The 21784-nt window shown below is 37.5% G+C and overlaps 1 protein-coding gene and 1 long non-coding RNA gene across 5 annotated transcripts in view; one reads left to right on the forward strand and one right to left on the reverse strand.

The window, feature by feature from the left end:
- Positions 1-19378, reverse strand: part of Atp13a4 (ATPase 13A4) — a 128324-nt gene extending 108946 nt beyond the window's left edge. For 2 of the 4 annotated variants that reach the window (XM_078043877.1, XM_040270228.2), the window contains exon 1: positions 18924-19277. In XM_078043877.1, the coding sequence (XP_077900003.1) occupies positions 18924-18986 (63 nt within the window). In that variant the 5' untranslated portion in view covers positions 18987-19277. The other 2 variants (XM_040270225.2, XM_040270226.2) reach the window with 2 other exon arrangements.
- On the forward strand, positions 17259-19243 carry LOC120884452 (uncharacterized). The gene is made up of 3 exons (XR_005726884.2): positions 17259-17548; positions 17861-17921; positions 18426-19243. It is a non-coding gene; the product is annotated as an uncharacterized LOC120884452 (long non-coding RNA).
- Positions 19379-21784: the final 2406 nt, after the last annotated feature.

The raw sequence follows: 21784 nt of genomic DNA on the forward strand, positions 1-21784 counted from the left end.
TGTAACTTCACATTATGAACACCCACAAGAATGAGATCCTAACTCGAATGTGTTATACTCCACACATGTGTAATATGTCAAAATATACTCTACTGTCATGCATATCTAAAAAAACAAATAAAAAAGAATTAATTGTGAATGCAAAATCCTTACCCAGTCACAGTATCCATCAGAAATGAAAGGTAAACTAATGCATTTTCAAATGAAGGAAAACTAAGGTAATTTGTGACCAGTACACCAAACCTATATAAAATTCTCCAAATAAAAGGAAACAATGAAAAAAGGAATCTTGGAATATCAGAAAGGAAGAAAGAACATGAGAAGCAAAATTAAAGATAGGCTTTTTTCTCCTCTTGTGTTTTCTAAATTAAATTTGATGATTGCAATAAAAATAATAACAAAAATAGATATTGTAATTTATGATTGATGTGTTTCTAAATATACACTTAGAATAGCTAAGACAGTTATAAAAGGGGAGGGTAATAGGATAAAAAGATTAGGCTGTCTAAATTTTATTTAATCTGTTAAAGAGATTATACCAGAAAACTTTATATTATGTGTATACAATGTAGTATTTAGAGCAATTACTCTTTACTTAAAACAGAACTCTAAAGATTATTCTAGAGACCCATAAAAGGCAGGAGAAAGAAAATAGAAACAATAAAACAGAGGAAGCAAAATTCAAAAATTAAAGGGTAGACATAAATTCTAGTATATTAATAGTTACATTAAATATAAATAGCCTAAATTCATCAATTAAAATACAGAGATCATCAGTATAAATTATAAAATATTATAACCCAACTATCATAGTGTACAACTTACTTCAAATATAAAAGTATAGATGAGTTGAAATTAAAAGATGTAAGATCTATCAGGTAAACATTAGTCAATAAAGTAAAGCAAGAGAGGCTATGATGTAGAATAAACAAACATCATAAGAAAGTTACAATAAACAGAGAATAACATTATGTAATTATAAAGGTTAAATCTACCAAGAAGACGTGGCAATCCTAAATGAGTATGCACCAAAGACAACTGAAACAATGTCAGGCAAAAACTGATAGAAATAAAGGGAGAAATTAACAAATCCATAATTATAGTTTAGGACTTTAACATTCCTTTCTTAATGATTCATAAAACAACTAGACAGAAAATGAACAATAATATAGAAGACCCAAGAACATCATCAACCAAAAGTGTTAAATTGTTCTGTATAGAGCTCTCAACCCAACAACAGCAGGCACTCATTCTTTTCAAGTGCTTGTGGAATATATGTCAAGGTAGGCCACATCTTAGGCTATAAAGCAAACCTCAACAAATTCAAAAGAGTTGAATCTATACTAACTGTTCTCCAATCATAAGAAAATAAAACTAGAAATCAGTAACAAAAATTTAAAAGGAATATCTCCAAATCTTCGGAACCTAAACAGCACATTTCTAAATATTCATGAGTGAAAGAGAAAGTCTCAAGAAAAAATTTTAAATCTGTTGAAATGGATTTAAATAAAAGCACAACATAACAAATTTGTGGGACACAGCTCAAACGGTGAGATAACATGAAATGTGCTACACACAAAACCAATATGTATAGCGCTAACTACATAGATTAGGAAAGATGGAATTCCCAACAATAATCCCTCCTTAAGAATGTAGAAAAAGAAGAGAAACTTGACCAAAAGTAGCAATAATAAGAACAGAAATCAATGAAGTTATAAACAAAAATAGAAAAATCAATAAAGAAATGAGATGCTTCTTTGAAAAAAATCAATAAAATTGATAAACTACTAGCAAGAGAAAGAAAGAAACAAAAAATTACCAATATCTTGGATGAAATAAAAAAAATAAAAAGAAATACCATTTCAATGAGAAAAACAATTCTACTTGCATAAATTTGACAACTTAAAAAAAAGGACCAATTTCTTGAAAAATACAAACTACAACTCAATGTAAAATAGATAATTTAAATAACTCTCTATACTACTAAGAGAATTGAACTTGCACTTTTTAAATTCTCAAAAAAAAAAAAAAGATAGTTTTGCCGAAAAATTCTACCAAACTTTTAAAGAACTAACAACACTTTAATCCAGTCTCTTCCAGGATAATTATAGGATAGAACATGTCTCAATTCGTTATATGAAGTTGGCATAACCCTAATTAAAAAAAAAAATCAAAGATAGCGAAGAAAAACAAAAAGAAAACTGCAGACCAACATCCCTCAGGAATATAGAAGCGGATGTCCTTAACAGATATTAGCAAAGAGAATTCAGCAACATTAACAGAATTATATATCCTAACTAAGTGGAGTTCATTCTAGGGATGAGAGGCTGTTTCAACAGCTAAAATAAATTCAGTCAATATTAATTTAATAGACAACCATTTTAACAGAGTAAGGAAGAAAAATCACATGATCATATCAATCAATGCAGAAAATGACAAAATTTCATATTCACTCATGATAAGAACACTCAAGAAAATAGGAATAAAAGGGAACTTTCTCAACTTGACAAGAAGCATCGTTAAAAACCTACAGTTAACATATTCAATGGAGAGAGACTGAATATTTTCCCCATTTGAAATACTGATGAAAGAAATCATCAGAAAGACGTTCCATGTTCATGGTTTGGAAACATGCTTTGGAAACATGGCTTTTACTAAAGACTTGAATTTTTTCCAAATTTATAAATGGATTCAATGCAATATGTATCAAAATTCCTATAAATATTTTTATAGATTATAAATAAGATAATTCGGAGATTTATAGAGAAAGATCAATAAAATTTAATCAATAATAATTTCAAAAAAAATAGGAAAGATGTGGGAGCAATCAGTCCACTTGATTATATGGGTGCTAATCAAGATTGTATAGCACTGGCACATAAATCAATGAGATAGAGTAGAAAACCAAGACAGACTTCCACAGGTATACCCAATCTGACACATGGGCAAAAGCAACTCAGTGAAGAAGAAAATAGAACATCTTTACAATAAATGCTGCTCAAACAACTGGACAAGCATAGATGAAAAAGAAGAAAGGAAGGAATCAGGGAGGGAGGGAGGGAAGGAAGAAAGGTAGAAAGAAACGTAAGTCTCAAACACCTTATCCCCAAATTAATTCATAATGGATTACACAATATAAAACATAAAACAGTAAGAAAAAAATTGAAGAAAAGAAATACCTATAGCTAGCCAAAGAATTCTTAAACTCAAAAACATCTTAAGTACTGCCCATAAAAGGAAAAACTGATATACTGGACTTCATCAAAATGAAAAAAAGTTTTGCTTTGTGAAAGAGCCTATGGAGTGGAGAAAAAGGAAAACTTATGATAGGAAGAAAATGTCTACAAAACACATTTGGGAACAACCAGATATCTGTCAATGGGTGCATAGTTAAATAAACTATGGCATATGAAATATTACTCAGCAATAAAAATGAACCAACTTGATACACCACAATAACCTGGATCCTCCTCTAGCACAGCTGAGTTTTTAAAAATCCATTTCCAAAGTCACATGCTATATGATCATATTTATATAACATTCTTGAAATGACAAGATCATAGACAAAGAGAGTAGATTCGCAGTTGCCAGAAATCAAGGAAGGGATACAGAGAGGAAGGAAGTAGGTATAAAGACATAGTGAGACGAGACGAAGGATCCCTGTGGTGACGGAAATGTTCTGTATCTTGACTGTGTCAGAGTCACTGTCCTGATGTTGTGATATTGAACTATGGTTTTATAAGAGGTGACCGGTGGGAAAAAAAATGAATAAAGCGTGAACAGTATCTCCTTGCCTTATTTCTTATAATTGCATGTGAATCTCTAGATATCCTTACAAAACAACAAAAAGAAAAAGAAAGGAGTGAGGTAGACTCCCCTATTTCTAAGTGATTTCTCTCCAGAAGTCTCATGCTTTGGGGGCTCTTGGTTGCAAATAGCAGCCCCTATTTCCAGTAGGTGAAGATTACAGGAAACTTCAAAATGAAGGACAGGTGAGTAAATGAATCAGACAGATCCTACAGACCCAGTCTATTTAGAAATGGAAAGGACACAGAAGAGGAAGTTCCTGACACATAATGAATGATTAATGAAAGAATCCATACTAAAAAGAAACCAAGCTTCTAAGCAAAGCTACAGCAGCTCCTAAATACCTATTGATTCCTCCGGCAGCCTGTGCAAATCCTTAAATACCACCAGCCCAGGCGCTTTTCAGCACTGCGCTAAACCAGCACTTGCAGATGAAAACATTTGAACAACTCTTACAAGCAAGTTTACTATGGCAATAAAGGCAAGATTAAAATAATATGAATAAAAAGAATCATGCTGAGATCAGACCAGAGAGGAAAAGAGCAGAGGTCAACAAACTTTTTCTGTAAAAATACCAGATAGAGAATATTCTCAGCCAAATGGGGGAATATGGTGCCTCTCTCACAACCCAGCTGTGTGTGGCAAAACAGGAAGAGGATGTGTAAATAAATGGGAGGAGGGGCTGTTTTCCAACAAAATTTTATTTACAAAAAGAATGGGGGAGGGGTTGTATTTCACCCATGGTTTCCAGATTCCTGAAGCTGAGAACAACAGAAAGCTTTAGTCTTTGCATCTGTAATGAGAGTAACCCACCTAACAGGGCTATTGAGAATTTAAAATGAAATAGTCCATGAAAGTGTTTAGCAATCACAATGAGGTAGGACTTAGTAAGTCGTGAACAGAGGTTTGTTATGGTTATTATTATAAGGCGAGAATCTGGCTAATCCCTAGGTGCATCACCGGTCTGGACTCCTTGTTGACAGTGTTAGTCACACCAAAGGGCAATTATCCCTATCTTGCTCTTCCTGGTAGGTACCCCTTTGTCACCAAATCCCTGTGGATTTCAAAGACAGAACACACCAAGAGAGAATGACTTCTTAAAAGTGTCATAAAGAATATCTTCCTAAGATTTTCCGATGTCACAGAAACTGTGCCCCGTGGAGAGCAGCTGAAGAAACTGAGGGTTTGGATTGAAGAAGAGATTCCCAGAGGCATGGAGATGAGGACCATAGTTAAATACACAGGTGGCCCCAGAAGGCAAAAGAGTTTGGACTAATGAATTGAGATTAATAAACCATATTTCAACTCAACAGGAGGAAGAGGGCTGTTTTGAATAGTCAGCTCTGCCTTAAAAGGACATGGTTTGCTTGTGGTAAATTTTGTGTGGGAGAAATAAGGGGAGAGACAGTCAGATAAACGTTGAAGAGACTTCTGACCTGAAACTCTATGAAACAAGTGCAGTGTGACAAATCAGTCAACTCTTTCTCTAAATTCTAATTCTCACTTACTTTTGGATTTATATACTATTTGATATAGTATTTATTAAATTTATAGTATTTATTAAGCAATTATTTAGTATTATTTTGGAATGCAGCTATAACCAGTTGCAGTGGCTTGTCATTCATTATATATGTGTGTGTGTGTGTGTGTGTGTGTGTGTGTGTGTGTGTGCGTGTGTGTGTGTGTGTGTGCGTGTGTGTGTGTGTATATTACTTACTATTATCAGGTACTTTTCTAAGCATTGGGGATATAGCAGTGAATAGCTGATCAATAAGCCATTACAGATTCATTTAAAAATATGTCCTCCTTTTATTTGCATATTCTTTTGCTATTTTTTTCAGTTGGCTGATTAATTTACACATGGACAATGTGAAGGTAATTATTTTAATGTTGCTCAATGTGTTAAAATTCAAAATTATTGTTTTTTTTTTCCTTCACTGAAACTATGTGAAATTACAGAAAGAGGATTATTGGATTTTTCTCCCTATCATTTTCCGGGAGGTAAATGAGTCACTGAGTTGCTTAGGGCTTCGCTAAGTTGCCCAGGCTGGCTTTGAACTTGCGATTCTCCTTCCTCAGCCTTCTGAGTCGCTGGGATTGCAGACATGTAGCGCCATACCTGGCATCTCCCCCATACATTTGAAATATCTCACAATCAAACTTTTGTTAAAAATAAATGCTATCCCTCTGAACACAGGATACAGAATTTGGTAAAAATAATAGGAATTATAGCATTTATTTATTCATACTAGCATAGGAACCTCAGGGAGAAACCACATAGAAACCTGAAATGAAATCTGAAGATCCCAAGTTAGTGGCCAGTACCCCGTTGCCCCTGCCCCATGTTCTGCTGTGGTCAGAATGGATTCTTTAGATGAATACGTGCCTTCTGCTTAAAAAAAAAAAAAAAATCTTTAGAGAGAAACGTCACAGTTTCCTATCACACAATCCCTGCTCGTCCTTTTCCAAGAGGGTGAATGGCAAAGACAGCATTTTGAGTATCAAAATCCTATCCCTCATCCCTCCCAGCAGTTGAACCACTAATAAGGAGATGAGTTCTCATCCCTCCCAGCAGCCTTACAAAAGTACAGTCCACAAAAGGTATAAAATTAGGACACTGGGAAAGACTCTCTGTTAAAAATAAGTAAGGGCTGGGGATGTGGCTCAAGTGGTGGTGCACCCACCTGGCATGCGTGAGGCACTGGGTTCGATCCTTAATGCCACATAAAAATAAAAATGAAGATATTGTGTCCACCTAAAACTAAAAAATAAATTTAAAAAAAAATACTAATAATAATAAATAAATAAGTTTCTCTAGCCTGTGCAAAATGCAGACCAGATTCATACTCAAAGAAGTTTACTGAAACATGACTCATAGCAGTAAACTGAAAGCAATCTGTGTATAACAAAAGGGCAATTATTAAGTACTATTACATTGCCATGAAAATAAAGTTTATTAAGAATTTTAGTAATATGGCAAGAATATTTTATGTCATGATATTAAGTCAGAGAGAAAAACAACATAAAATCATGGAGTATGATTTCAAATTTAGCTGAAACAAAAGTGTGGGCCTAGAAAGAACTGGAAGGAAGCTGCTTCCGGCAAAGTCCTACTATCCCTCTGTGCATTGGATGGTGACATCATGGTGACTGTTCCCTTACAACATGACCTTCTGGATTGTGCACATTTTAATCATTGAACATGCTTCATTTTTAAAATCAGAGAAATAAATAATATATTTTTTGAAGAGCTGTTTTCTGTCTGCACACAGATATTTACAATACCAAATGAAACCTACATTATATATATTTTTTTCCAGTAAAGAAAATCACCCTGTGGTACCTGACTATTTTAACAGTATTTAAGTTCAGTTCACCTATTGATGATCAGATTGGAATTTCCGTTTGTGTGCCTGTTTGTCTGTTCCTATTTCTTGTTTAGACTGCTCAATCCCATTTTTTTTTTACTCCGGTAATGGTATACAACGCCTCCATTTTCTTCCAGCAAACTACATCCTTTACTAATCCCAGCTGATGTGCCTCATGTAGAGTTGACTCTGACCCACTCCAAGAATGGCCATGTGACTACAAACACAGCATTCTCCAGGCCACGCTGAACCGGAAGAGCAAACATGGTCCCATCAGAGACCATGAGAAATGAGTACCGGAATGATACTATTCAAAGAAAGGCAAGTCCTTTTTCCTACTGGGATGGTTGGTCATGTCATCCTAGAGTTATCAGAGTCTGAGAATATAATCAGCATGGTAGAGGTACATCAAATAAAAAGGGGAAAAAAGTACTGATGCACTTTTTTCACCCCTGGATCAAATTGTGCCTGAAGATGAGTTGGATATACTTGGATTTTGAAACTGAGCCAACACATTGACTTTGATTTGCCTGAGATAACTTGTGTTGAATTTTTCAGTTCCTGGTAACCAAAAAAGTTCTAACTAATATGAAAGTTTGCTAAAAGCTAGACAGGCAGCAGAGAGAGAGAGAGAGAGAGAGAGAGAGAGAACGGAAAACAAGAATTTTCTTAGGTAAGAGTCAGATAATAACATGGTAATTAAGGAACTTATGTAGCTGCCGAATATGAGTCAACTGTAGGTATGAAATTGACACACTGAATAAAAAAAAAAACTTGTGCTTTTTTTTCACCTGTTTAACAGCTAAAGTGTTCCTAGTTTCAGCAAAAAAATAAAATAAAATAAAATGTGGTGTCATATCATTTAAATATTTTTCTATCAACCTAACATAAATTCCTTGAGGAAAAAAAAATTAAGGAGATACAGATGCAAGATCTGGAAGCACATGAAAATTATGCTGAAATTATCCAAAATAACATCACTAAAATAGTCTGCCAGACAAATCTCATATACTCTTTTAGTAGTTATTGTTACCTAACTGGTTAGGATAATGATTAAACACAGTTTATCTGATTTTCAAAGGTCTCTCTTAGAGACTTTTGCTTCTAAATATAGCATGCTACAAAGAACATCACCCTCACCCAAACCACCAGGGAAAAAATATAACCCACAAATAACCCACAAAATCATGAATTTCATTGAGCCCATCAGATAACTAAGATTTCAAGTCAATCAAGTAAACCAAATTCCAAAGAAGGACAAGCCCCTCCAAAAAAAGAGAGAACGTAAAACAATGTTTTCATCTTCTGCCGGTTGTGGGAGAGAGTCGTGGCTGCTATAAAGTGGGTAAGAGGAAATCAGCTAAAATTTTAACAATTTCACAAAGGCCAAGTGTAGTTGACAGCAAATGTTTGTAATATCAGAAGTTTTCAGACCCCAAAAGAGTTCACATCCACTCAGAATCCCTTCCTGACAGACACCAACTAGCATCCATGAAAGGAGCCTGAGGACGAAGGAGGACACAGCCCAGAGGTCCCCTTGACTGCACAGCTGTAAAGGAGGTGACCAATGGCTCCCGCAGACAGAGAGGCTCAAATTCCCTCTCGTTTCTCTGGATCCTTCTCTCCAATGCTTTAACTGCTGGAATGGGGCAGTGATGGGAAAAGTTCAAGTACTTCTAAAAAGAATGAGCTGTACCAGGGCACAGGCAAAAGTCACCTGGCTGGAGAAAGGACAGAAGCCAAACTGCTCTGCCACTTACCCTCCTGATATCAGATGCTGCATTGAAGTCAAGCCTAAGGCAGAGGAGAGGCAAGACACCCTCATCAAGGCTACAGAGTGTAAGACAGACTTGGTTGCTGGATGAACTAGAGTACCAAGCACCAGTCCCTGGAACCCAGATGCAAAAGACTGTCTAGGACCAAGTCTGGAATGAATAACCCTCTCCATCCCCGCCAGCAAGCCAGGAGGCTGCCACCAAGGTAGCGGAGGAGCATAAGAGACCACTTCTGTGGTGCAGAAAGGGGCATCCAGGTCATGGAACTCCAGCACCTCTGCCCCTCTTCATTTCCATGCCCAAAGGACCTGAGATCCATGACTTTCATTAAAACAGGCCTGTGGGTTTTGTTTCATATAAGTTCAACATTAACTGTTAAACTAATACATACAGTTTATGTCATGGTCAACGCAAGAATAGGCCACAGGAAACACAAAGAAATGAAGGCAGTTGACTTTCAAGAATTAGGAATAGGGGCTTTGGTGTCAACCTACCTAGGTTCAATTTTTGCTACATCTTAAATACCAGCGTTGGGCAGATTATGTGGTTCCTCGGTGACTTCTTTTGTAAAATCAGGATCGACAACACAGTTGGGTCAGGAAAGAAAAAAAACTATTGTAAAACATACACAAAAATCTTCAATTCAGCTTATCAGGAATTCATTAAGTAAACATGTAAGATACAGACACAAACATGACACCTGTCTCTGACAATAACTCACAGGCTATTAGGGGAGAAGAATAAACACAAGACTCTAATATAAAACTTAATTTTTTTTTAAAAAAAAGCTGCCACACAGGCTTGTAAAACCTTGATGAAAATATCAGTAACAAGACTTTAAACCTAGACTGAAAAGGAAGTGTGACCACGGGTTCCCTTGTGATTTCGTGAAGGAAATCAGATTGAAGGTGGGTTTTGATGGATGAGGAGGATGCTGACTGTGGAGATCAGGGAAGACATGCTCCTGGTTAAAAAAAGTGCATAACCAGGTATGAGGTCAGGTGTCAGTAATCCCAGTTCTCAGGAGACTGAGGCAAGAGGCTCTCTTGAGCCTCGGAGTTGGAGGTCAGCCTGAGCAGCACAGTAAAACCTCCACCTCCACCAAAAGTATATAATATATTCTAGAAAGAGCAGAGTATTTTATATTCTGGAAAGAGCAGACTACATTTGAGTGGTCAGAGAAACTAGAAAGTGAATACTTGTCTCTTGAGATTGCTAAAGGAATTAGCTTAGGTGGGTGTTTGTGCAGAGCCCTTAGCATTTATAGTATCTTTTTTTTTTTTTTTTTTTTGGAGACCACCTTAGCATTTACAGTATCCATTTTGTTTTTGGAGACCCATAGTTGGGGCATTTTGAAACTTTGACCAGACCCCCTGCCCCAATGTTTCAGAATCAGTATATAGAATAGGAATTTGTGAGGATCAATCCATGTTTTGAACCAGCTCCAAAGCAAAAGTATTCAAGTGGTTGTTTTTTTTCCTCTAAAGAAATATCCTTGGAATACCTGGTGTTTCCAAGTCGAAGGAGTGTACTGAAACAATCATCAATTGCATTTTTCCATTAAAAATCAGATAGAAGTAACCCCACTTATATTTTTTTTCCACTTAGCTACCCAAACTTAGTTTTTCATTACTATTGGTTTGGAATTGGCCTCAAAATACATATTGTACCTCACTGTGTCGTCTTCTAAGCACTGATTCTGAAACTTGAGTATCAGAGTATCCAACTATGGATCTCCCAAAAATCTAATTGATTCTGTAAATGCTAAGGCGATTATAATCTCAGGAGGGCCATGTGCATGCACCCATCGAAGTCAGAGAGTGTCCTGGCCTGAAGGACATATTTCTCCAGGAACGCATGCAGGACATCTGGACCTCCTCTCTGTTCTTTTGATGAGCAGACATCCAGGGCATTGCTGTGTTCATTGTCCGTAAGAGTAGCCTTAGGCAGAGGGTGAAGTTGAGGAGGCCGTTTGAGGCCGCTCATCAAGGTGCATGTGATGGGCACTGGGAAATAGTTGCGGGTCATTTAGGTGAGCGGTCCCACTCTGGCTAGTCTTTAGTCTTCACAAAGCCTTTAAACTGTAACCTAGGAATAAATCTGCTCTGGATACACAACCAAATCACCAACTCCTTTGAAGATTAGGTTTTGCTTTTTGTCTTTTATGGGCTGAAGACACTATATAATTCTGTATTGGTTAACCACGACCAATAATCTTATTCCTTCATTCATGGGTAATGTAGTCAGCAACTGCCATAAATTTCTAATCCAACATAACATAATGTCTCCAGATATGTTTTTTCTTTCCTTGACTAAAAAACTCACAGTATCTTGAAAAAAAAAAACAACAGTATCACTGAGACTTCTTAAAATGTTACACAGAGATTTTAAGCACCTATTTTAAATGTTTAAAAATTGTGAGTATGTTGGAAAGGACCTTAAGAAACCAGTAGCAGGCATTAAGCCTGGTTCAAACCAGTAAGATATTATTATCTCTACCTTGTAAGTAAGGCAAAGTCCAAGCAAGGTGACCATGATTTGCTTTAAAGTTGTAAGAATTAATGACAGCAGAGCCAACAAGAAAATGTCGGTCTCAGTCCTAATGGATTTCTTTTTTCAGTTACACCTTGTTGTTTTTTCCACCATTAACAAGAAAAAATAGCACATCCAGAATTTTGCAAAACCAAGAGGCAGTAAACCATTTTTTAAGGGAAGGACTTAGGCCATAGTCTGATATTACTTAGCCAAATGAACCTGGGTATGTCATTTAACAGTCCCATGCACCTTTATAAAAAGATGATAATTTCCCATAGAGTTGTTGAGAGTATTAAATACATTACTATGTGTATAGTTCTTATCCTGGACTTGACCCAAATAAACATTAAAATTTGCAACTATTACAATCCCCACTCCCCTCCCTGTTTCTATGTTTCCCTCCGGGATCCAATGGCAGCATCATTCTTCCCCATTGAACAAGGTAGGAACCTTGGAGACAGCCTTAGTAACTACTCATCCTGTTCATCCGTCACTCTTATTCCATAGTCTATGGACTAGGAAGTCTCTTTATTTCTAACTTCTAAATATCTCGAGTCCTTACTCTATTCATCTTCTCTGACTAATCTGTGGATTAGTCCTGATTCTTTCACCTGGGCTATTTCAAACTCCTCCTTACTGATCTTTCTTCCTCCAACCAACCTTTCACACCTCATTTCTTTGGAAAGGCAAAGCCTACCATGTTACTCTTGTTTCAGACCTTCCAGTGGCTTCCACACTGTCGGCCAGAAGAGTGTCACCACCATTTGGATTAAGTGTATGTCTACCATCAAAGATTTTAATTCAGTAAGTGTAAAACAGGACCTAAGAATCTATTTTTACATATTCCCCAACATGATTCTAGTACAATTATTTCATTGACCAATGTTTGAGAATCATTAAAAAAAAATATATATATATATATATATATATATATATATATATATAATGCGCATGCATTCAGATGTCTTTTAAAATCTTACCTACCCTTCTGGGGAAATTAAATGCCATCTTTGCCCTCGAAGATTACTCAAAGTTCATTGTTCCTTCTTCCATGTTCCCTCAACTCCATAGGCACAACTACCACAATGGCACCCACCACATCATGTGACCATTACATTTGCGCCCAAGGCTTCTCCACTTGCAAGGGCAGTTTCACAGGCATGAGTCCTGAGCAGTCTCACAGGGCTGTGCACTCAGAAGGACCCTCCACTAAGTTTAATGCACAGCTATTACCATCGTGAAATTCTTAATGATTGTTGAACAAGGGTCACCTCATTTTCATTTTTCACTAGGGCCCATAAACTATGTCTTGCCCTCTCAGCTGTGAGCTCCTTGAAAACAGAAGCTGTTTGTTATTCACTCAAAATCCTCCTTGGTTAGCCCAGAGGCCTCCTGGCACAGAGGAGAGGTTTCTTAAATATTTGTTGAGTTCATACATGAATGGATGAAGGGATAGAATGAAGTGTCTCATAGAAAAATAGTGCTGTACGGCTAATTAACTCTGAAGAATAAGCCTTGTTGACGCTTGCAGGAGAGGAAAGCCAATTGACAAATTCGTAGAATGATTGACTATTCCAAATAAATAACAAAATTTTCTAGCTTTGTCGTAAAATGACTCAAACCAGGTCTACTTTTGAACTCGGCCATCGGCCTGTTCTCCCAATGTAAAATTGCAGGTTATTGGAGCTTGCAGTCACACTGTCAAATATGCCCTGCTTGTCTGTGCCAGGTACTGCGCACAGTTCCAAGGGGAGCAGGAAAGGGAAGGAGAAGGCCACAGAAAGGTGAATCAAGCAGGGTCCCTTGTCCTCCTAAAGCAATTAAATCTCACTCCTCAAGAGTTTATATCAAAGATGAGTCGACTTCATGGGAGTTCTGCAGCAATGAATTGAGAATAAAGACATCAGACTTGGCCAGTGGCCCAGCTTCCTGAACATTTCAACTGACAAAATGTCTCAGCCTGAACACAATCCCTCCACTATGAGATCTGTGGGTTCACTACTTAACACTGGCAACCAACTCGGAGGTGCTCACTGAGCATAATAAATAAGTGGCTATTGAGGTGGGGGAGGTGCTTCTGCTCCCGGGTATTAGAGAAGAAAAGGCAAACTTCAGCTATCAAAGTGAGCCAACAACTCGGTGAGGACAAATGTCCCTAGTTCACACAGATGGCACAGCAGGACTTCCAATGGGACTGAGACCACACACCACCCACTGGCACATCATATGCCCCTTGCAACACTAACTTGGTGCTAGGTTCTCAGAAATGACCTGGAAGTTGAAACAGCATTTCTTGATTTTCCACATTCACTAGTTTTTAGCTGCCCAGTATTTAACATGATTAATTATGTTAAATATTTCCCAGCACTTCACCAAACATATTGTTTCCTATAAGCTCCTTTATTTTTCTCCACACATGTCCAAATACAATAATAATATCATATTTGGATATCATCCATTTGTTCACAGAATGCATCATGGTAAAACAAAACAAAATAGAGCACATTCTATTCTCTTAAAACATGCAGACGTTAAATTAACTACTTAGCATAATCCTACTTGGTATAACATCAGCAACAACTTAAGAGATTTTAGTCAAAAAATAGAAGTGGCGATGAATATATAGACATATTTAACCTCCAATTAAGGAAATGCAAATATAGCACAACCATAAATTATCATTTTCACATACGGATGAGCCGGAGTTAAAAAGATTGAAAATGTTCTACATTGGCAAGTCTGAAGAGAAAGGAAGTTTTGGCAAGAAAGGATCGATGCTCAGTACAAACTGTTACAACCACATTTTGCAAAGCAATAGGGCATTATGTATCAATCAAAATTTAAGTGTGCATCCCCTTTAATTCAACAATACCATTTCTAGGCTTTTATCTTAAGAAAACAATAGGACAAGTATATAAAAATACACATACAAAGTTGTCCTTCCCAGCCACAAAAATAGAAATAACAGAAAAGTGCAACATAGGAAATTCAACACAGCACGGTTCAGCCAAATACAACTTTTTTAAAGCCATGTGGCACTAGAATTATCAAAAGAAAAATACATCCATAATACATTTTTAGGTGTAATGAGAAGGCCAGCTTTCAAACATAAAGGAGTTAGGGGGTATAGGCCAGCTTTCAAACATAAAGGGCGAGGAGTATAGTTCAGTGGTAGAATGCTTGCCTAGCATGCTTGAGATCCGTCAGTCCAAAGAACCACTAAATAAATAAGTAAATATTCAGATAAATGATTCCATTCTTTATTTAAAAATAACTATTTGTGAGTACGTGTTTGCATTTCCTAAGAAAAGGTTGGGATTGATTTTATTTGGTTTTGCCATGATGCATGGTACAACCGAACAGATAATATCTACATAGTATTGAGGTATATATCGGGGTTGGGGAGAGACAGTCATGAGGAAATGACATTCTCGGTGGCGTGTTGATAAATACTTATCAACCGGCCTACAAGGGTGGCAGAATGGAGTTTCTCCTAGTGTAGGACCCACAGATTTCTAGGACATAATCACTACCAATATTATTAATTTGAAACTACGAATTTGATATCTCTGAATATGGAGTTGGGAAAAGATGTGCAGTTGTACACCATTACATAGTATTTTCATGGTACAGACACAACAGATAAAATTTTGAGAACATAAGCCAGGCACGGTGGCACATGTCTATAATCTCAGCAAGCTCAGGAGGCTGAGGCAAGAGGACTGAGAATTCAAATCCAGCCTTAACAACTTAGCAAGGACCTAAGAAATTTACTGAGACCCTGTCTGAAATTAAAATAAAAAGGGCTAGGGATGTGGCTCAGTGGTTAAGCACCCCTGGGTTCAATCTCTGATACCAAAAAAATAAAAGAATATAGATAATATCAAAAAAATTATATAATAATAATTTGTAGTAAAATAATTAAAAAGTGGTGAATCGTATGTATGTATTTTTATAAGTCTGGAAGAAGAATTGCCTTTATGGTAATATTGATGGTGTCCAGATGTAAACTCATGAATCATATCTACTTCATTCTTTAGATCCTTATTTGCCATTTCAATATTTTAACACTAAACATGTTACCTTTATAGTCAGAAAAAAATTCACAATTTTTTCCCCTTATCTGCTAAAACCTAAGAAAGAAAGAAAAAAATTTCCAAGGCATTATTACTTTTAAGAGAAGTCTTGCTGGCACAAAATGCTTCCCAGCATGGTTTTATTAGGGTGAACAACGTTTGCCCTAATCAAACCATGATATATCCATTCAGTCGTGTCATAAGGAAACGAACATTAATGTTCAAATGGCCTTTCCAAACAGAAATAAGAGACATTAGATTTCAAAGTGATTTGAACTCCCAAAGAGTCTGATTCTCTCACTTCCTAAATCAGGAAACTGAGTCCCAAGATGGGTGTTTTCTCCAAATGAGCACTACACAAGTCAGTTACAAAGTAAGTCAGAGGCTCTCTATTTATAAATGGTCTCTATAGAGAATAAAAATATATATTCCTCTTGTTCTTATTTAATGAGAAGGGATGACCTCATTTTGTGGAGTAGTATTCATTCAATTGGGTAATTGTGGAGTTTCTGACTCCTCCTACCTTTGTTCAGACAATAGCAGCTCACACTCCAAACCTTATTTCTCAAAACACTTCCACATAAATGTTGCCGGTTGATCCTCTTAGGAACCCTGTGAGACAGGCAGGGTAAGGACCACTCCTACTTGATAGATAAGAAGACTGGAGCTATAACAGGCAAGTAGCTTCCCAAGGCTGGTGAGAACCAGGTCTCTGGCTGGACACAGAGCTCTCTGGGCATCTCCTATCTGAGGCCTTTCCAAAGCCGCCATCTGGATGAACCTTCTTCAGAGGTCACTTTTTCCCCTTCTCTTCCTCGTCTTTCCAACAAATTCTTTTTTCCTTTGGCACCTACCTGTCTTATTCTTCACATAGCGGTTGTTATTCATTCAGGTCACCGGTGTTGCTCTTTAGTTATTTCTTTATTTTAGAATAAAAGATAACTCCAGCCATCTTTAGGCCTGGAATATTCCTGTTCTTTCTTGACATACAGGCTAAGCCCCAGAATATTGTTTTCTCTCAAAATTTGAAGTCATTTCATATCATCAGAGAAATTATTTGGCCAATGTCCAAAGAACAGGTCAAGAAACTGCAAATGTTTTGGTGTGACACCTTTTTAGACCATCATGGCTCCTAAAAAGGACTAACCTGGAAGTTGGAGAAGACAGACTCAATGAGGAACTACAAATTGCATGTACCCAAACAGACCCTGGGTGAGCTTGGGTGATGGTCTCATCAGCCCCATTTCATTAAGGGAAGAAATGTGTTAAGAGCACAGTGTCCCCAGAAAGAACTGAAAATTATCAATGCAGATCCAGAGACACACAGCTACCAGCTTTATCCACATGGCACTCCAGTCCCTGGACTTACTGACTGATGCAACCCTGAGCAGATTCCCTGGGGATGGATTTCCCCATCTTTACAATGAGGATCATGATACCTACTTTCCAGGGTCGTGGTGAAAAATGAATTAGCTACTCCCCAAGAAAAGGCTTTATAAACTCAAAGTCAGCATAAAAAAACCTGTGGAATATCTGTAAGAGATCTAGATCATTTTTGAATTTCATTGCTGTGGGCAAAGGATGGAGGAGTGAGAAAGAAATTTGGTGTCAAATAGCGCCAGGCAGGTGGCCAGGTTTCTGCAGGCAGAACAGGGGAGCCACCAGAGCATACTAATGCTGCACCTCTGCTGAGACTACTGGTCACCAGAAAACACAGTGTCCCCTCCACAGCAAAGACGCTCTCCCGGCTGGCCAGGCTTACAGCCACACACAAAACTAGGCTGACCCCCTGATGCGTTGATGGTGACTGTAGAAAGATGAACTGCTAACAAAGCTGCTTTGTTGGGAGAAATCTGTACCACCAGGGAAGAGGTAGTAGATATCTTAAGTCTATGAATATCCTCTGGAGGAAGAAAAAAATGATCCCTAATGACATTTCAACTACAATTTGTCCAAGAACAGAAATGAGTAGGCAAGAGGAGAGCAGGTATGTCTGTAAATGAGGGAGGGGGGACAACCACACCATTATAGAGTCTCAGCTTTCTGTGAGAGTGCTCAAGATGAGGATAAAATTGTCAGCTTAATATGAAGAGGAATAGAATATATTTCACTTAAGAAAACATTGCAGAGAAATAAGGATATATCCAGCAGAGGGCCAAAAAACCCATTTCTGGTGACATTTGTGTAGGACCTTAAAGGCAGCTGTCACTCAGCAGCCGAATCTAAAAGAAGTAAGGATATGGTTAAGAAAGCCATCTGAAATTAGATGCCTTTTATTTTCTTATAATTTTTCTTTCAGCTTTGATAGAAGAAGGGATCTACTCTTGAAGGTCCAAAAAATGTTGTTGCTATAGGAACAGGTAAGCAGATCAAACTTGAAAGACCAGTTTTGAAACAAAGAATTTAATAGTCTAGGCTCAAGCAATTAACCGAGAAAACATTTTAAGTAAATATCTTTTGGGTTTGTTATTTATATATTAATTCTAGGAAGATAAAGTGCTATTATAGGATGAGAGCATCACATTTGAACATTTTAATTATATCATTACCAGCATAAAAGACTGTGCTTACACAATTAGCAGAACGACCTTATTAAACAGAAGTGTGCATTTCTAACTCTCTCTTGATTACATTGTAATTGAGAAATATAACTTTAAATTCAGCAAGAACATGAGAGTCATCTTTAATTTTCCTACAGTTCCCAAGACAGAAATGCATCTAAAATAAAAGAGACAATGAACTACAGAAAGTTTTCTGTTAGCAATCTCTGTAACTAGGGAGCTACAAGTAAAATTCTAGAAGTAAACAGAAATGTGTGTAGGCTGATAATTGTTAATATTTTATGTGTCTTCCCTGTCCAACAGTCTAGGCGAACAAGATACGTGAGAAGAGAAGAAGGTCAGAGACCCAACTGTGTTGCTGCTTCTCTATTGATGTCTGCTCCTTCCTATCAGGGAATACCCTGCTCCTCACCTCAGGGATCGCTGGCTTTATTAGAAGTTTCGAACAGAACTTGCTATACTGATGAGGCTCAAAAAAAAAAAAAAAAAAAAAACGAATTATCAAGTGGCATTGTGTTTCTCTCCCTTTCTGTTTTACTTAAAAAGAAAACATTCTTGATAAAATGAATACAATATTTTCATTCTAACAAATTTCTACAGTCAAAAGTTACATTTACAGGACAGAAAGATTTTGTGGACATTACCTCTTCTTGTGTAACCCCAGATCAAAGTGCAGAGAAGTGTGTAAGAGTGTGTATGAATGCACATGTCTGTGTGTGTGTGTGTGTGTGTGTGTGTGTGTGTGTGTCCCAGAGATTGGGGAAAGAGAATGTGAAGAGGAGAATGTGGCTAGAATCTTACCATCTCATTCTCTTCTCCTTCATTGAGCAAAGCATGCTGGCCCTTCTCAAAGTGGTCCCCCATGAACAAGTGATTCCACTCCTCCTCCCTGACCCTCCTGGGCACACGCTTCCAGTAGGAACTCGCCGAGCCACCGCCGCGCCCCAACTGACTGAAAGAGTTAATGATCCTCCAGGTTAAAACTCCTTCTGGAGCACACACCTTCTCTCAGCAAATGACAATACTTAGCAAACTGAACTCCTCCCACGAGTCACCCTCTGCAAGGAGGAATTTCTGGCTGCTCCTTGCTGACTGCATTCTCTCAGAGCAGCTGTCTCAAAGGAGTCTGCTCCCATGCTGATCTTTTTGTGCCCAACTTACAGGAAAAGAACTCATTGCCTGCCCAGTGCCTGCCAGCATCAGACATCTGACTGCAAATCCAACAGGACAATGCAGAGCTGGCAAGATCCTTCCAAGGAGCGGGTGCAAGAACTCCCAGGTTGCTGCCTTATTCACAGGAGCTGAGCCAATGGGGGTTGAGGGAAGCTAACAGAGCTCCAGATTTTAATTTGCTTAATGAAAACCCCAATCCATAGGTTTTTAATAGTACCCTCATTCATTTTGCTTACGAAAGGTACAAATTATCACTAATCCTTTTCAAAAGGTATTCGTAATCGCATTTTCTTGTGCATGCAAAAATATTCTACTTAATGTCTATGTGGAGTGAAATTTGCTTTTCTTGCAAACATAAAAAGAATGGATAATCAAACTATTCTACGTTAGTCTCCCTTCACTCAACTATTAGTGGTTAAACTCTTAAAGATGTCTATAAATCAAATATTAAAGTGATTTTACAACAAAATTCATTTTTTATTTGCTCACAAATTATTCAATGAACACCGTTTGAGCACAGGAACTACATAAATAAATCAAGTCATATTTGCTACCCTCGGGCTGATGTGGGGATTCAAACATGCAAACAAGTGGGACAAAAAGGGTTTTTTTTTTTTTTATTCAGAGAGCTAAAATGTATAAGTCTAGGAAAAATGTCTGAAGTCCCAGTTTGGTATGAATAAGCACAAAACTCCTTGGCTCTGGAAAAACACCTTTTTTCAACCACTTGTCTGCACCGGTCTTGCTGTGTGATAATTTAACCTACAGGAACTGGCTCTCCTCACCTGGCAACATCTGGCAGGAATGCCGAGGGAACAGAATGGGACTTGAGACAGCATATCATATAGGCTTTTCAGGTGCTGTTGGCATTATCAGACCAGATGGCCAATTGGATAGCAGGTGGTATAGCATAGTGGGTAAGGGCATGTGCTTGGAATTTGAGGTATCTGGGCTCAAATTTGAACTTTGCTAAGTGGTAGACATGCCACTTTAGGGTGTAGCATGCTACCTAAACTCCACATGCCTCTACTTACTCACACGTAAAATAAAAATAAAAAATCATGAAAATAGAATCTCCCTCCTGAAACCACTTCGAGGAATAGTGTCTGGGAAATAGTAGGTGTTCAATAAAGAAGAGTTACTTTTACCTTCACTATGTTCACTGTCTGTCCTTCAAGTTAAGTACAGGGTTGGTACTGATAGCTCCAGCCTGACACAAGTAATCCTACAAGACCAAGTCCGGTATGTATCTGTAGGCGTGTGCGTGTGTGTGAACCCTTGAGCAAATGGTAAAGTAAGAAAAACAATAAAAAGTAAGCTAAGCAAACCCATTAGAATATTAATTACTAACATGTCACATACATAGTTCTCTGAGTTTTCAAAAATTATAAACGTAATTTAACCAAGTAACAAAAATAAAATTAACATTTTTTACACCAAAATCAAAATATGAGGAATGGGTATCTTTTTGGAACTGATCTGGAATTAGTTATGGCTTCACAACTTTGCAAATATGCTAAATTTCATTGAATTGTATTCTTTGGAAGGGAGAATTTTGTGGAAGTAAATTTTTTATTAAAAAAGTATACGTCAAAAACGTAAGCAAATATGTTACAGCAGAGTGGGTGACCCTTTAAAATATTTGACATATAAAAAAATAAATAAGACTATTTCTAACTTCATCTCCATTTTTTAGTGTTAGTATGTGAAGGAACATAATTATACCAGTGGTGGTATGCAGGTGAGAGAGCAACAATTTGTTCTCCTGACTACAACTGGAGATACTGGTACTGTTTCCTCCTGGCCAGGATCCAGAACACACTTGGCAACTCCGGCACCATTGTGGAAATAAAATGAGTGAGTAATTGATTAGGAGCTGGAGGAGAAACTGCAGACAAATTTGTGCAGGAAAATGAATCAAGTGATGGCATTAACAATATTTAAGCCTAGCGTGAGCAGGAAATATAAGATTCTTCGATCATTAAAAGCTTTTGTAAAAAAACAAGTGTTCATGGAAAGCCACGCTCAACAGCATGATGCAGGAGAACCAAGAATTCTGAGGTAGTAAAAGAGCTTCCGTGGGCCTCTCAGGGGTTCTGATTCTACACTTCCAAATTTCATCTATGGTACACTGCTCGTCCTACTTGGTGTTGCTGGTCTACAAAGAGGAATGTGCCCCAAACTGGTCTACATCTGTGAAAAAGCAAAGAACATGCATGCAATCTGTTCTAAACCTTTGACACACACTATCATGGACAGTCTGTATAATAGCCTCCGTGGATGGGGTAACTAGGGTCATCCCCATAAAAGGAAACACACATGCAAGATTCAAAGAGTTAATAAGTGAAGGATGAGCTTTCCAACCCAGGCAACGCAACTTTCTGTGATCCTGGTTACCAGCTTAACACCACTTCTGTGGGTTTGTTGGGTAAAGCCGAAGTGCTCTGTAGGGACTACTGCACTTTCAAGATGAGGAAAGCCATCTTTGT

This window comes from Ictidomys tridecemlineatus, chromosome 3 (assembly GCF_052094955.1).
Source record: "Ictidomys tridecemlineatus isolate mIctTri1 chromosome 3, mIctTri1.hap1, whole genome shotgun sequence".
NCBI lineage: Eukaryota > Metazoa > Chordata > Mammalia > Rodentia > Sciuridae > Ictidomys > Ictidomys tridecemlineatus.